At 45.6% G+C, this 16,783-nt stretch overlaps 1 protein-coding gene across 2 annotated transcripts; it reads right to left on the bottom strand.

Moving 5' to 3' along the window:
* Nucleotides 1–1,173: 1,173 nt before the first annotated feature.
* LOC122096320 (eukaryotic translation initiation factor 3 subunit C) lies at nucleotides 1,174–14,923 on the bottom strand. 2 transcript variants are annotated; one of them, XM_042666874.1, is made up of 21 exons: nucleotides 14,867–14,923; nucleotides 14,597–14,733; nucleotides 12,852–12,917; nucleotides 12,566–12,755; nucleotides 11,376–11,501; nucleotides 11,162–11,216; nucleotides 10,759–10,868; nucleotides 9,819–9,946; nucleotides 9,231–9,390; nucleotides 8,762–8,865; nucleotides 8,187–8,328; nucleotides 7,880–8,005; nucleotides 7,652–7,745; nucleotides 6,661–6,851; nucleotides 6,264–6,488; nucleotides 4,266–4,629; nucleotides 2,029–2,188; nucleotides 1,868–1,933; nucleotides 1,690–1,777; nucleotides 1,435–1,597; nucleotides 1,174–1,335 (listed from the first exon to the last, which is right to left on the bottom strand). In XM_042666874.1, the coding sequence occupies exons 2-21, from the start codon at nucleotides 14,695–14,697 to the stop codon at nucleotides 1,253–1,255; spliced, it is 2,742 nt and encodes a 913-aa protein (XP_042522808.1). In that variant the 5' UTR covers nucleotides 14,698–14,733; nucleotides 14,867–14,923; the 3' UTR covers nucleotides 1,174–1,252. The 2 variants fall into 2 exon arrangements, with proteins under 2 accessions (XP_042522808.1, XP_042522810.1); XM_042666876.1 differs by having other exon boundaries at nucleotides 14,863–14,907.
* Nucleotides 14,924–16,783: the final 1,860 nt, after the last annotated feature.

Raw genomic sequence — 16,783 nt, 5'->3', positions numbered from 1 at the left:
TACAGCACAATATTCACTTTTTGTAGTTAACTGGAGATAACAGTCTTATGGACTTGTCTGCCTTGGCTGGCTTCAAACTGTGAACCTCAGAGCTCAGCCTCCTAAGTAGCTAGGATTATAGGCAGAAGCCACAGGAACCTGGCTCCAGTTATTTCCTGATTGCAGGTATCTATCAGTTTCCCCTCAAGCAGGAGAATCTGTAGTCTTTACTTCTTCCACCGAGTTCCACAGAAGCACCACAGCTTGTTACACTCAACCTATCTCTCACCACTGATCCCAGTTACACCAGTTTCAGATGCATTTGTTTTCTGGGTTACTCTGCCTCCAATTTCACATTCCACAACGCCGCTTCATTATGTTTCCTAAACTGTATCCATTCATGTTATTTAGTCTACGGAAGTGTAAAGCATTAAAGCTTTCCTGAGATGGTCCTCTACTCAAGTCCCATCTACCTCATACATACTTCACATACGCTTTGTACCAACCACAATACTCCTACACACTCCCAGTTCTTTCTGTTTGCTCTTTTTTTCTTCTGCCTACAACAATGCTTTCTATACTTTATAAGGAATCTTTTAAATTAATATAGAGAACAATAAAATGAGTTGGTCAAGATATACTGTATTCAGAACCAGACTTACAGAATTGTAACCTCATTGTATGGCTTCTTAATAAAAATGTTAAAAAAAACCTTTACAGTCTATGAGGGACCAAAGCTTTTATAAAATAAAACAAACAGGAATTATACAAACTAGAAAAACAATAGCTTAGATGTCACAGCAGCAGCCAAGTTTTTCAAAGCTTCCTTGTGTTTGTGGTACCATCTGAGACCGCTAATAGTGGGTCCACACTGGTCTGGACTAATTCCCTTCCCCTTGCCTGGGAACTACCACCCAACCTATTTGCCACTCAAGGTCCACTATCCCTCCTCCTCTGTCATATCCTGATACCAGGCCCCCTGTTCATATCCTCTCCACATGTCTTGTTCTAACTTGTCACACCATGACACTTTTCTGCTACATGCCAAATAGAAGCAAGTTCTATGAAGTCAGGTGTGTGTATAAATTCATCGTGCATCCTGAGCCTTGGGCCTGTGGTAGAAGCTCAGAAAGGTAGTTGGCAAATGAATCCAACACACTTCTGTAGCAATGTTTGGACGAGGAGGAACAGCAATAACTTTAAACAGACCTTTAATGACTGGTTTAGGATTAAAAGGTTCAATGGTCTAGCCACAAGGACAGAAGCGGAGCGTTCAGTAGGCTGTCTGGGACTGCTGCTGGCGGTAGCCACCACGGCGCATGTAGCCCTCGTTTTTGCGGTACCCATCCTTTTGGTCTGCAGGAGGAAGGAAGGAAGGGAAGGTGAGCATGAGTACCAGGGGAGATGCAGTATTGGTCAAGGATCCTGAGAGAGTAGAACGATGGAACCACTCACCTCGGAAGTAGCCACCATAGGTACCCTGCTTGTGATCAAACACCCGCTCATTATTCTCCACCAGGCTGCCCAGCTTCTCAGCGAGCTGTAGGGCCAGGTTCTGCTGGGCAGTGGGCTCAGTGCGGTGCATCACTACTGTCTGAGTGGGCTGATCTAGTGAGGCCTGATAGGAGTAAAGCAGAAGGAATGTGACATACACCAGACCTGTCCCCCAAGTCTCTCTCCATTTGCCCATGCACCACCATTGGCTCTCACCATTAATTCCTCATTAATGATCATCTTGCTGATGATGGAATGCACTGTGGGCAGATCCAATTCGAACATGTCTGATAGTGTCTCCATGCTAGAGAAAAAGAAGGCAGGGAACAGGGCCATGGGTAGGACTATTGACTGCCAAACTGGGGCTCCTCTGTACCAAGAGGGGCTATACTACCTGATGGAGTCATAGACACTGCTGTAGGTGAAGAGGTAAGTCCTCAGTGACTCTTCCTGGATCTTCCTATGGGGAGAGGGGAAAAAATGGTGGCAAGTCCTCAAGAAAGGTGACCAAACAGTCTCTACTTCCCTACCTATCATGGCCTCCCTTTTGCTCACCTAACCAACATGGTGCGGACTTTGTCAGCCTCAGGGAAAAGGTCCCACACTTTCCCATTCATCTTCTCATTAATGATGAAACTGTGGCAGGTCTTCCAGTCACCCATCTTCATGGCCTTGGAGGCAGCAACCACATGTTCCCTCATTGACTCAGGGGGACCTGAAAGGTCGCAAATGGGCAGGGTCTAGAGAAACTTGCAGCCAAGGTTGCTCCTTCATGAGCATTGTTCAAGGAACATAGGGCAGAAGAACAAATACCTAGACCAGATTCTCCCAGCTTTCCAAGAAAGTGATGGGCTTGTATGTCATTTCATGTCTGAATATACTTATTTTAGGCTCAGACTAAACTAGATGTCCTTCAGGGCATTGCTGAACCTCCTGAAAATGTTGACATGTGGTTGGTTGGGTGTGTATTGTGCATTGTCCTAGAAAAAGAGCACCTGGCTTTCATATTCCACAGGCTCCTTACCTAAAAGTCTAACATCTCAACCAGCTATTTACCAAACTTTATACTTCTATTGCTTTCATGATTTCTGCCACAGGCATGATCAGCTTATTATTCATGAAAGCAACTCATTTGTTTTCCTTAAAAATTTTAGCCTTTGTCTAAATTAGCCCTGAGAAACAAGTGTGATAAGCTGATTAAGGACTTGGGCCCCCAAACACTGTCCAGACACAAGCCAAAAATGAGGCAAACCAAACTAAGTGGGTGGAATTCAGGAGGATACAACTCTTAAAAGTGGCATTCACAAGCATGGCAGACCCTGTAACACAGGGAAGACCCTACAACAGGCGCGATGAGCGCAAATGCATACCCGAGTCAGCCCAAAGAAAGATGTGATAGCAAGGCTAAGCTGAAGAAAACAAACAGGCAACCTTTTTAGAGGAAGCGTCCTTTTCTAACGTTTTTATAAAAAAAGGAATAAGGGTAAAAAATCAAAGAAAATTTCTATAAATCAAACAAATAGTACACATGGCTAAAAAAAAAAAGACGCTGGCTTTTTTTTTTTGGAGCCCAAGTTGCCTTGAACTTGTGTCACTCCTGCCTCAGTCTCCCGAGTGCTGACCTTATAGAGTACTATTATACCCAGCTAAGAGATTGACTTCTGACCCTATTATGAGTAAAATAGGAAACGGTGAACCAGAGTGCCCAGACCCACAGCTGCTTTCAGTTGCAGGGGAAGGCAAGCCTAGGGTTGCCACGCCCAGAACTGTGAGATATTGAGAAGTTCAGTTTTCCATGGGAAGTTTTTCCATAAAATAAAACACCACTAGGTAAGCCAAACACAACCAGCCATATGTGGCTGGTAGAGTGCTTACCCAGCATGTATGAAGCCCTGGGTTTGATTCCTCAGTATCTCATAAACAGAAAAAGCCAGAAGTGGTGCTGTGGCTCAAGTGGTAGAGCACTAGCCTCGAGCAAAAGCTCAGGGACAGTGCCCACGCCCTGAATTCAAGCCCCACGACTGGCAAAAAAATAAATAAAATAAAAAATCAGCTTAAGGAACATCTGCACTTAAGCAGAGCTATTGACATTAACTGGTGGAGGATGAAGGCGTAAAGGGATGGTGTCTGTAAATAGCAAGCTTGGCTCACTCAAGCCCTTCCATGCACCACCTGCATTGGAGGGACAGTTACTTCCTTTCCCAGTGACTCAAACTCAATCCTGCAAGGTCATATCCTCCAAAAGTAATCCAACTGGGGGAGGATAGTATAGCTTAGGGGTAGAGCTTGGCCTAGCATGTGTGCGGCCTTGTGTTTCATCCCTACCACAAAAAGAGAAAATTGAGTGGTGAAAACAGTCAATTTTGAATAATAAAACTATCCCAGTGGTTTGCCTAGAAGATAATGTACATGAAGGGGAGGAAAAGGAAAGCTGTAAGTCCAGGCTAACTCCCTTAAATTCAGACTCATTACCTAAATTCTATTTGCCTCAGTGTTTTTCATCCAGAACAAGACGGTAACAAGAATACTTAAATCCTGCCCATGTAATTGTAACCCCTCTGTACAGTATGTTCTCAAATAAAATAAAATAAAATTAAAAAAAAAAAAAAAAAAAGAATACTTAAATCACAGGGTTATATATTACTAGTACAGATTAAAAAAATTATGATTTCTAAGACACTTGAACCATGCCAGGCAGAGGTGCCACCAATGGAATCACTTAGTGGAATTATTCCTGCTAACTTCACTACAAAGATCCCAGGAATGTGCTGAACAATGAACCCCACACTCACCCAGCAAGGGCTGACGCTCTCCCACCCGCAGCTGGTGATGGAACTGCTTGCTGATCATGCGTCGGCGGGCATCACTCTCATGGGCAGCCATGTAGGGGATCTCTAGGAGCATGGCAGACACCAAATAGACACACTCCAGCAGTTCCAGGTTGATGTGCAGGTGGAAGGGCACCTGGCGCCGCCGCTCTACCTTCTCCTGCTCCTGGTTGCGCTCCTGTAGGCTGCGTAGCAGCAGACCCTGGCCCAAAAGCTCCTTGGCCCGGCCACTGGACTGGATGTCCAGCAGGGCATTGTGTGCATCTTTGGTCAGGCCTTGGCGGAAGGCACAGATGCCCAGCTGCACCATGGTACGGTTGTACAGGATCTAGAGGCAAAGGGTAGTATATCATAAGTGAAAGTCACAGGGCAAGCTGTTTATTTATTCAACACACATATACGTACTATGTGCTGAGAACTAAAATGTGGCCAGGGATAGAGAACAAAAAGACATGGAATATCTTAGAGTTGGGGCAAGCACACAGTATAGAGAAAAAGGAACAGAGAAGGACTAGGAAGCAAGTTTGTGTGGCTAGCAATCTGATACAACTCAGGCAGGCTTCACTTTCAAAAGAATATTTGAATAAAATTATAAACAGAACAAGTCACAGATACCTAGGGGTTGAATATAATATGCGGGAGGGGGGGGGCCGCTAGAGAGGTGGGGAGGGTAGGAATGGTAGAGGAAAGACAAAGGAGGAGGCAACAATGCTCGATAAAAAATGTACTCATTACCCTACTCATGTAACTCCTCTGTACAGTATTTTTACAATAAAAACGTATGGGGCTGGGATGTAGCTCAGTGGCAAAGCGCTTGCCTAGCAAGTGCAACATCCTGGGTTCGATCCCCAGTACCAAAAAAGACACACGCACACACACACACAAAATGCTAGAAAAAGGAAAAGTAAATGCCATGCTCAGCAAGCATGAGGCATAAATTGAAACACCAATATAGACAAAATGAAAACAAAAAAATCACAAATGGAACAATGTGATGAATCAAGGATCATCTGTAATAATGAAATGTATAATAACAAATATATAAATGGATGCCATGAATATTTAAGTAGAAAAATAAGTAGAAATTAGAAATCTAGGCAGGTGCTGGTAGCTTATGCCTATAATCCTAACTACTCAGGAAACTGAGATCTGAGGATATTAGTTAAGAGCCAAGCCTGGGCAGAAAAATCCCTGAGATCTGTATCTCCAATTAACAAGTGAAAAGTCAGAATTGGATGCACGGCTCAAGTGGCAGAGAACCAACTTTGAGTGAAAAGGCTAAGCAAGAGCATTAAGTTCTGAGTTCAAGCAAGCCCTTGTACCAGTACCAAAATTTTTAAAAAAAGAAAAAGAAATTACAAGAAGAGGGGCTGGGAATGTGGCTTAGTGGTAGAGTGGTTGCCTAGCATGCATGAAGCCCTGGGTTTGATTCCTCAGTACCACATACACAGAAAAAGACAAAAGTGGTGCTGTGGCTCAAGCAAGAGTGCTAGCTTTGAGCAAAAGAAGCTGAGGGACAGTGCACAGGTCCTGAGTTCAAGTCTCAGGACTGGCACAAAAAAGAAAAAAAAAAAGACTAAAAAGTCCACACCTTAGTACTTCTGCTATACTAAAACATCTTCAAAATGCCACCACCCAAAAAGTGGTACCAGTGCCACGGTGCAGTCATCATTCTGCATTTGAATCCCTGTCTTTCCTCCTAGCTTAACAACTCCAAGAGTAGTTTCCATCTTTCTATGTAAGACAATCCTCTCACATGTGGGCTCAACTCAAATGATGCTGTTGGGACACCACAAAGTGTAAGTCAACATGGAAGAAAGCCGAGAGATGCTGGCAGATGGGGAAGACTAACTGTCTCCTTAGATCTATACTCACTCACCACACAGGTGACCATTCTGGTTAAGCCAGTTTGCCTGAGGCCTGGCTTCCCCACCGTAAGGACCAGATGCTCCCTCGGCCTACCTGCACTGGCGGGTCAGCATGCTGAATGTTGTCTTGGAGGTGGCTCATGAGCATGAGATCTCGGGCCTGGTACCAGCGGGAGTGCAGAGCATGATGGTAGATGTGGCAGAGGATGGCGCACGTGCGGATCCGGTCTGTGCGGTCCTTGGCATAGATGTACTTGCACAGCCTCTCCATGAGCACAGCCGAGTCCTCACCTTCATTTTCAGCCTGGTCTTGTTCAGACTGCAAGGGAAGGGAGGAAGCAGCTTTAAAGGGCTCAGGTTCTAGGAACCAATATGAGACTAGCCTCATATGAAACCCTGGGTTCCTTCCCTACTCCACCTCAGGAAGTTCCTAGGGAAGGGACTTGCCCTGAGGGTTTCTAAAGTGAGCTGGACCGATTCACATCACTCACCTTGGATGAGCCTTCGGGAGGGGTGAGCTGCCGCTGGTGGGCCTTGTAGTCAAACTTGTAGTAGGTGTGCAGGATGCGCTTCAAGTAGATGCGGCAGATCTCCTCAGTGGTGCCCTTCTCTTCCAGGTAGCGCTGCACACGCTCAATGATGGCACACACCTGCGCCTCATCCTTCAGGTGCTCCACATACTCTGGCCAAGAGAGGACACAGCCTAGTTTCAGCTGGGCACCCAGGCTTTCCCAACCATTGGTCCCCAGCCAATCCAGTTAGCTTGGTTTATTCTCTGCACTGGTCAGACAAAGACCCACTGTGCCATGAAAATGCCATTCTCTCCCAGGACATATTATAACCTTGCTACCTCAGAGCTCAGGGGAAAAATACCTCATTAGCAACCTTGTCCAGAAAGAGCCTGTGAGCTCTAATGCTTGCCTCTTTCCTGACCTCACTGTGCTCAAGCTATTTTCATTCCTAAAATGTGCCAAACTCACTTGCGTGACTCTGCCAGGTGCCCTTTTCTGCTTTTTCTTCCCAACTCTCATCTCAAATGGTCCCTCAGATGCCTTCTTCACACACATCTAAGCAGTCACCTCTTCTATAATTTTCTATTTTAATGGCTAATTCACACCTGGCATTACCTGAAATTGTTTATGATTTTGCTATCTGTTTAGCTGACTTTATCTGGTGCTAGAGGGACACATCACAGACAGAAATGTTTGACTGCCTGGTTCATCTACATCCTTGACTCACTGGGCACATTTGTACTGAGTAAGCATTTCTTTTTCCCAGCCTAATGCCTCAGGGCCACACTAAATAAGCCATGTGCACAAATGTCTGAACCCACAGGGTTCTCAAGGCAGTTATCAGACTAGTAATACCCAGAAGTATATCAGAAATGCAATTCTCCAACTATTCTATCAGAGAAAATGCTGGCTTTTCATTCTGATGTAGTATAATCCTCATAAGGCCAGGTTCATGCTTGCTAAGGCTCACCTTGGGAGTGAGGGTCAGTATTCTGCATTATTTTGGTAAATTCTTCATCCATACGTTCCACCAGAGTTAGGATACAGCCGCGGACACGCAATGGCTCAAGAGAAAGCACAAAAGTAATAAATTAGCCTAGATTTCTGTCCTAAACTTCAAGAAATGGTCTGTCTCTACTATGCCTTCCCCAAACAAACAACATATGCCTCCAGTTATCTTGCTAATATCTCTCTTTACCTGGTCAAAATTTTGTAGATTCTCACTCTCTTCCAGAATGTTCTCTCCGACAAAGATGTTGGGGTTTGCAAATAAGATGTCCATCAATTCATTGATGCAGTCCAGGCATTTCTGCCACATCTCTGGCTGCCAAGACATGAGATGGCAGGATCAGAGGTATGAGGGTGGAATAAGTGGATGTCCCAAGAATCCCTTCACTAGGAATCCAAAAGGTCTTCAACTACCAAGTCTGTCCACAGCCTCTGAGACTTAAGACATCAGGCACCTTCTCCTGGCCTGCCATCAGAGACCTCTTTGCTAATCTTACCTTCATGTATGTGGCCAAGTTGGGGTTGTAATCGTAGAGAGAAGCAATGATATTGAACTTGATCTTGACGATGACGCCCTCCCCTAGGGTGTTTTCAGCAGCAATCTGAACCAGAAGTTGTAGCAGCTCAATCTGTGTGGCACTGGAAGGGTAAAGAACTGGTTGGGTGAGGGTTTGAAACTTCTTCAGATAAGCCAGGCGGCCTGTCTCCAATACCACCATTCTCACCATCTGGGTACTTATTTCTTAAATTCCTACCACAAGTACCAATAATGCCAACAATGCCCAAATGATTAAGGTATTTTCACACCCACGAGATTCTTCTGTCATCTCATAACTAAAGGTGAACACCATTCCTGTTTTCAAAAGAGCAAAACAATCTCAAAAGATTAAATGAGTGGTTCAACTTCTCATACAAATAGCAGAGAGTAAACAAGTATGTTCCAAGTATGCTCTTCCTCTGCTATACACACAGGATTTTACCTCAAAACAGCTCTATTCCATCCATCTCTAACCCATGTTGTTCAGAAGACCACCCACCCTGTAACCCCAGAGCCATGCCTCAGGATTCTTACCGATCGGTTCCCTTCTTGCCACGTGCCTGCAGGATCTCATTCAGTTTTTTAATAACAACAGCATGGGTTATCTCAGTTCCCTTGGCAAACATTTTTGGCTTCTCCTAGGCCAAAACACATCCTGTTATATGCATGCCAACAGTAACCCATTCTTCCCTTAAGTTTCTTCCCACTCCGACCAGCTGGGCACTTGTGTGCACTCCCAAATGTTTCCCATTTTTACTTTTTCTGCCAGTCCTGGGGCTTTAACTCAGGGTCTGGGCACTATCCCTTAGCCTTTTCACTTAAGGCCAGTGTTCTACCACTTGAGCCTCAACTGCATTTTGCTGGTTAGTTGGGAGGCTCGTGGGCTTTCATGCTCAGGCTGGTCTCAAAACAAGAACCTCAGATCTGTCTTTTATCTACAATTACAGGCGTGAGCCACTGGTGTCTGGTTTTCCCTAGTTCATTTTTTCCTTCCAATCCTCACCTTAACAAGTGGCACTCCACCTCTGACCCTTTCCCACTCCCCGCCTTCATTGTCCTCTTCCTCCTCATCGAGTCGTTTGGACTTCCTATCATGCTTCTTCTTGGCTTTGTCCTCTCGTTTCTTCTCAGCTGCCTTTTTGTCCTCCTCTGTGGTGGGTGCCCTGCCAGGAAACATGGGAGAAGATGAAAGGTGCTAACGGCAGTAATTACCAGGAAGTACACACTACTTGCCAGTCCTGCGCTGAGGCCTTCCCCATGGTACCTGTCTATAATTTGACAGCCCCCCCTGGGAGACAGACCTCCATTTTGCACACAAGGGAAGTAAAGAGGAGAAAAGCTAAGCAGTAGGCCTATTGTCATATAAGCTAATAGTGAGATTTTCCCCATCCATAGGCAATGAGCATCTGCACTCTGGAACCTTCAAATCCCATTTTCAGGTCACATTACTCGCTTTGTGGTTGCAGCCACTTGACTCAGATCCTGTTCTAAAGTGACAGCCATTTGGCCTCTACCACCTATAAGGAAGAACTCCATGGAAGAATAACCACCTTCAAGATTATTAAAAGCTTTATACCATTACTTTTCTTACTTTTTAAGGAATTTTGAGGCCAAAACAGTTTGCTTCCCTTCTTCCTCTTCTGAGTCGGAATCAGAAGATGTGGAACCTGTGTCCCATTCTTCATCATCTTCAGAATCTTCTGAGTCCTCGTCTTCATCCTTACGAGATTAAAAAAAGAGGATCAGTTCTGCTTTCCCTCCTGACATTTTCCACTGACTTAGAAACAGAACAAAAGTGGTTATTGTGTAAGAGCTGGAATGGACCACTGAGATCCAAAGAAGTTACAATATGCCCCAAAGCAGTTCTCCAGGGGCAGAGTGGGGCCCAGCACTTAGATTCCAATTTGCTCAAGGCTCTAATCCAAAAGGCCCACTCTTAAACCAGACTCCAATAAATGCTGCCCTTTCTGAACATAGGACTCTATCAGTCCCTGGTATTGGTGTCTGAACTCAGGACTGCACATTTGTTTAGCAGGGACTCTACCACTTCAACCATAAACATTCTCCCCAAACTCTTTTTGCTTTTTTTTTTTAGTGTATGTGCATGCCAGTCATAGGGCTTGAACTCAGAGCCTGGACACTGTTTTTTGAGACTTTTTGCTCAAGGCTAGCCCAACTTTTAAGTTATTTTTTTAACAGAGTCTTACATTTGTGCCTGGGCCAATCTGAACCATGATCCTTCTATTTACATTTTTCATGTCACTGAGATGACAGGCACACACCATTAATTGGTATTTTTTTGTTGAAGATGGCAGGGAAGGATATCTCAAGAATTTCTTGCTTATGTTGGCCTTGAACCATAATTCTCCCCAATGTCATCTTCCAAATAGCAAGGTAATAGGTATGTGAATCACCATGCCTAGCCCTATTAACTCCACTTTAAAAAATGAGATCCTCAGTCTTTCCTCCTTCCTAGGATCCAACTGGTCTCTGGCAGGCCTCTCAGCCTCCAGTCTAACCCTGGCTTTTACCTCCATCTTTTTGAGGAATTTGCGACTATCTCCAGAAGGAGCTTCTGATTTTTTCTTCAAGAAAGCTGCAGCACTGACTCCATCTTCATCCTCATCCTCATCTGAAGAGCCTGGTAGGAAATGGAGGGAGGAAAAAAAAGGCTAGAATTGTAAACTGAGTATGGGTTTACATGCCTGTAATCTTAGCTCTCAGGAAGCTGAGACAAGAGGGTCACAGGTTTGAGGCCAGCCTGATCTACATAACAAGAAGGCAAGAGCAAGAGGGGGTGGTGGGGAGGGAGGGAAGGAAGGAAAGAAGGAAGATATGGATTGGTATAAATGGAGGATAACCGAGAAACCAAGCAGTCAAGAGAACCCCTAATTTTGGACTTCCTAACTCTCCACAGTAAGTCTCCTCTCTCACCTTCTGAATCCTCCTCATTCTTCTCTGCATCTTCATCTGCAGACTGCTCAGGGTTCTGGCGAGAGGCAAATGAGAGAACTAAGGTTGTTTACTAACCCTGACCCATCCACCTTACCATCCCAATATTGCTGTGATTCCTTCTCTAGTCATACTTCCATTTGCCAATGTTCTTCTGTTCTGTCCACAGTTTAAAGTCTGCTACCACCATCCTCACCTGCTTGTAGTTTGTGATATGAGACTCAAAATCTCGGTTGTATTTTCTTATCTTCTGGCGCAAAGTGCTCAGTGCCTTGGCATTATTTTTGTTCATCTTCTTCTTCCCTTCTTTATCTTCCCAAAGCTAAAGAGGAAGAAAAGAAGCTTATGTGGTGCTGAGGAATCGAACCCAGGGCCTCATGCATGCAAAGCAAACACTCTACCACTGAGCCACCTTCCCAGCCCCTCACAGTAACATTTTTATGAGTTTTGCTACCTGTGCTTAATTAGATCCAGCATTTTTTTTTTTTGTGGTTTCAGGATGCATCCCAGAGCCTCATGCATATTAAACCACACCCTGACTTCTTACTAACTTGTTATTTGAATATCTTTTAATCTACTACTAGCTAGGTGCCAGTAGCACAGGCCTGTAATCCTAGCTACTCAGGAGGTTGAGATCTAAGAATTGAGGTTCAATGCCAGCCTAGGTAGGAAAATCTATGAAGATTCTTATCTCTAATAAACTACGAAAAAAAAAGCTGGAAGTGGAGTTGTAACTTAGGTGGTAGAACCCCAACCTTAAGCAAAAAAAGTTTAGGGACAGAACCTAGGCCCTAAACTCAAGCCTGTAATCCTAGCTGCTCAGGAGGCTGAGATCTGAGGATCATGGTTCAAAGCCAGCCCAGGCAGGAAAGTCTGTGAGACCCTTATCTCTAATAAACCACTAGAAAACTGGAAGTGACATTGTGGCTCAAGTGGTAGAGTGCATGCCTTGAACCGAAGAGCTGAGGGATAGCACCCAAGCCCAGAGTTCAAGCCCCATGACTGACCAAAAAAAAAAGTTTCCCAGGAGAGTTCGGGTGGCTCACACCTAAAATGGGAGGCTGAGCTGAGGATGGAGGTTTGAAATCAGCTCAGGCAGACAAATCCGAGATACTATTATCTCCAATTAACCAGCAAAAGGCCAGATGTAGAAGTTTAGCTCAAGTGGTAGAGTGCCAACCTTGAGAGAAATAAGCCAGGTAAGTGGGCAAGGCCCTGAGTTGGAGCCCGGATATTAGCATAAAAATAAGTAAATGGTTTCCTCTTCCTTGCTTCAATTCATTTCCTGTATTCTAGGCAACACTCTAGATAAAGTAGTAAAGAACTAAGAGAAGACATGACTCCTAGTATAGGTTAGTAGCTCAGTCAGACCTGCCAGCATTATACCTCATTAAGATAGTCCTCGAGGTCAGCCAAGATACGGATATAGAACCGAGGAACACCTTCCTTGTCCACAATACTTTTGGCCTTCCCATACGCTTTTCCCAGGAGCTCAAACTCTTCCAGGCACTTGGTAACATCCCGAATCTTCATGGCATTGCGAATGGTCCGGATGAGGTTGGTCAGTTCCTCAAACCTGAGATGGAAGCCCAATATCATATTGGACAAGTTCACCAGAGAAAACTCACCATTGTTTCCCAGAGTTTATCATGATACCTCCCCCAAGCCTTACCTTTTGTCCTTGGCACTTCGGACAACTCTCTTGGTATCTTCCTCATCCTCGCTCAGTAGCAATGGCCTATTTGGAGGGAACAGAGAGCATCAACCTCTTCTCCTAGTTTCAGTACTTCTCTTCTTGGAACTGAGGCATTTACATTATCCACATTATACTCATTTCCCTCTGAATCAACTCCCCATAACCTCATAATTAACAACTTCATCTCCTAAATCTACTTCAGTAATGGCCTACTGTCAAACATTTGTAGCACATGCAAAAGTAAGTATATTCACCCTTTCAAAAATAAATGAGGGGGGCTGGGACTGTGGTTTAGTGGAAGAGTGCTTGGTTCCCATGCATGAAGCCCTGGGTTTAATTCTTCAGTACCACATAAAACAGAAGGTAGCTCAGTGGTAGAGTGCTTGCCTTGCATGCATGGGGCCCTGGGTTCAATTCCTCAGCACCACATAAGCAGAAGCTGGAAGTGGTGCTGTGGCTCAAGTGGTAGAGCGCTAGCCTTGAGCTGAAGAGCTGAGTGACAGTGCCCAGGCCCAGAGTTCAGGCCCCATGACCGGCAAAAAATAAAAACAAAAATAAAAATGAAATAATAAAGGCTCACATGACTATATAAGTACTTTAGAAAAATAAACAGAGAAAGGGGGCAATTTAGGTATAGCCAATGGGAAAGGCTTTGAGGGGCTGATACCTACACTAAATTCTAGGAAGAAACATTTCCAAAGTAGGAGAGGCTACCAATAATGAAAGTCCCAATGATGGATGCCAGTGGCACACACCTGCATCCTAGCTGCAAACTCCATTTCAAAGCTAGCCTGGGCAGAAAAGTCTGCACGACTCTCAACTCCAATTAACCAGCAAAAACTTTTAGAAGTAGAGCAGTGACTAAAGTTGTAGAGTACCAGCCTTGAGTAAAAAAGCCAAGAGACAGCATAAAGCTCTGAGTCCAACCCCCAGGACCAGTACACAAGAAAAACATAACAAAACACCCAAAACCAGAAAATAAAGCAGAAACAAAACTCCTGGATTTACCACCTCTACTGCTGGCATTTTTCTTTAATGAGACCAGACCACAGACTCACAACCATTCCTTTCTTAAAATTCTATTAATCTTTTAAGCTATTTTCTACTTTCTACCAAGTGATACTGGCTTTCTATTTATGGTAATGACATGAAGTCATTTTTAAGTTAGCTTACATTTCTGTGATGGATATATATACACACATATATATGTCTGTATATGTATATATATATATGTGTGTGTGTGTGTGTGTGTGTGTGTATATATACTGTACTGTTTCAAAGATAAAAGTTTTCATCTGCGAATAGACAAGGGTATGTCAGTGGAGGTAAGCAACAGGAATGCTACAGATGCTTTAAGGGCTGAGCGGGTTGGCTGGAGTTGGGAGCCACATCCGGGGACTCGCAGATACTAGCCAAGCATTTAGGGGCTCTTGTGTGAACCGCGAGGTCAGTGGGGAGTTCGTGGCGGGAAGAGCCCTGGTTTGGGGGGTTACTAGGCGGAGGGGGAGGGGGAGGGGGAGGCCAGGAGAGGGATGGGGAAGGCTTACAGACCGCAGGGCCAGAAGCTGATGCCGCAGTGTAGACCAGGTGGAAACCCCTCCGGGGTTCCCGGTCCGCGATGGCGGACTCCCGCGATCCGCAGGACATCCGCCGAGGGGGTGTCCTTCGGCACCGCCCGGGTCCCGGGCCCCGATCCCGCCGCCGCGCATCCCCCAACTCACTGCTTGCCGTAGTTGCCCCCGACGGGCTTGGTGACCAGCTCCTCTCCGGACAGGGACGACTCAGACTCGCTGTCCGAACCGGTGGTGAAAAACCGCGACATGGCGGCGGCGCTGAGGGGCTACGGCCCGACGCAGACCTGCGGAAGCGCCCGGGCGTCACCGGCCGCGAGTAGGGGTCCGGCCCGCCACCTCCCGACTCCTCGTTAGTCCCTGCCTGTCCTCCGACCCGGGTACCCCTCCTCCAAGCACCAGGACCCCCGAAACACCTACCAGCCGTGCTCGAGTCACACCGTCAAACGGAAACGCCGAGAGACGGAAAGGGGCGGTCCTACGTCACTTCCGGGACGTGCCGGTGAACTACGCTGGGTAACTACAACTCCCAGAGGCCTTCGCGCCACACGGGGGGCGGGAACCACCTGGTTCAGAAGCTCCTTGGAAAGTGTCTCTGTAAAGCCTGATACCCTAGGTATTTGCACATCTGTCATCCTGCGGCCGGAAGGCTGCAACAGCAGGGTTGATAGTTGGGAGATCAGTCCCTAATATATATAGTAAGACTTTATGTAAAGCAAAAGAAGACAAAATAAAGCCAAGCCAAGCCAAACAACGCTAGTCTCCCCGAACTGTAGAATCAGAATCTAAAGGCCAGCAACAAGTGCTGCTAATGGGGGTCGGGATTTTTCTTTTTTTTTTCTTTTTTGCCAGTCCTGGGGCTTGAACTCAGGGCCTAGGCACTGTCCCTGAGCTGCTTTTGGTCAAGGCTAGCACTCTACCACTTGAACCACAGTGCCACTTCTGGCTTTTTCTGTGTATGTGGTACTGAGGAATGGAACCCAGAGCTTCATACATGCTAGGCAAGTGCTCTACCACTAAGCCACATTTCCCAACCCCTCTTTTCCTTTGTATCACTACTGGGACTTGGATCTCAGGTTTTGGGTGCTGTCCCTTGGCTTTTACATTAAAGATTAGCACTCTTCTACTTGAGCTAAACCTCCATTTCCAGGCTTTTGATAGCTAATTGGAGATGTCTCACGTTTTTGGTTGTTTGGTTTTGTTTTGCCTGAGCTATAGTCACACAGCAATTCTAAGATCTCAGCCTCCTGAGTAGCTAGGATTATAGGCCTGAGCCATTCGCTTTTTAAAAGTTATCTTTATCCAGGGCTGGGGGCTCACACCTGTAATCCTAGCTACTCAGGAAGCTGAAATCCGAGGATCCCAATTCATAGCCAGCCTGGGCAGGAAAGTCCATGAGACTTTTATCTCCAATTAACCACCAAAAATCTCAGAACTTAGGTTGGGAATGTAGTTTAGTGGTAGAGTGCTTGCCTAGCATGCATGAATCCCTGGGTTCAATTCCTCAGTACTACATAAACAGAAAAAGCCAGAAGTGGCACTGTGGCTCAAGTGGTAGAGTGCTAGCCTTGAAGAAAAGCAGCTCAGGGACAGTGCCTGGGCCCTGACTTCAAGCCCCAGGCCTGCAAAAATAAATAAAAAATTGATAAAATTAAAAACCTCAGAACTGGAGGTGTGGCTCAAATGATAGATTAGCAATGAACAAAAAATCTCCAGCCCCAGGACTGGTATACATACACAGAGAGCAGTGTATGTATAGTAATACTCATTATTCCAAAAACACTTGTTAATTCCTGATAGTAATAAGCATCATAATACTGGTTGCTTACCTATTGCAATTTTTTTTTTTTGGGGGGGGGGGGGGGTTGTCCAGTCCTGGGGCCTGAACTCTGGGCCTGGGCGCTGTCCCTCAGCTCTTCAGCTCAAGGCTAGCACTCTACCACTTGAGCCACAGTGCCACTTCCAGCTTTATTTTTTCTGCTTATGTGGTGCTGAGGAATCGAACCCAGGGCCTCTTGCATGCGAGGCAAACACTCTACCACTGAGCCACCTCCCCAGCCCACCTTTTTTTTTTTGACAGTCCTGGGGCTTGAACTCGGCCTGAGCACTGTTCCTGAGCTCTTCAGTTCAAGGCAAGTGCTCTAAACTTTGAGCCACAGAGCCACTTCTGGTTTTCTGGTAGTTAATTGTAGATGAGTCTTACGGACTTTCTGCCTGAGCTGGATTTGAACTGTGATCTTCAGATCTCAGCCTCCAGAGTAACAAGGATTATAGGCGTGAGCCAAAGTGCCCAGCTCCTGAGCTTCTTTTGCTCAAGGCTAGCACTCTATCACTTGA

The sequence above is a fragment of the Dipodomys spectabilis genome, unplaced genomic scaffold, assembly GCF_019054845.1.
Source record: "Dipodomys spectabilis isolate Male_0828 unplaced genomic scaffold, ASM1905484v1 ptg000366l, whole genome shotgun sequence".
In the NCBI taxonomy this organism is placed as follows: domain Eukaryota; kingdom Metazoa; phylum Chordata; class Mammalia; order Rodentia; family Heteromyidae; genus Dipodomys; species Dipodomys spectabilis.
Note: the sequence above shows the minus strand (reverse complement) of the source record. Positions and strands in the feature narration are given on the sequence as shown.

Bases quoted from the DNA above. Each gene is read 5' to 3' on its own strand.
- LOC122096320 (XM_042666874.1), bottom strand. From the start codon at position 14,697: ATGTCGCGGTTTTTCACCACCGGTTCGGACAGCGAGTCTGAGTCGTCC. The intron at 6,852-7,651 runs GTGAGCCTTAGC...TCTCTTGGCCAG, and splicing joins TACTGACCCTCACTCCCAAG to AGTATGTGGAGCACCTGAAG. The intron at 1,778-1,867 runs GTAGTATAGCCC...CTTTTTCTCTAG, and splicing joins AGTGTCTATGACTCCATCAG to CATGGAGACACTATCAGACA.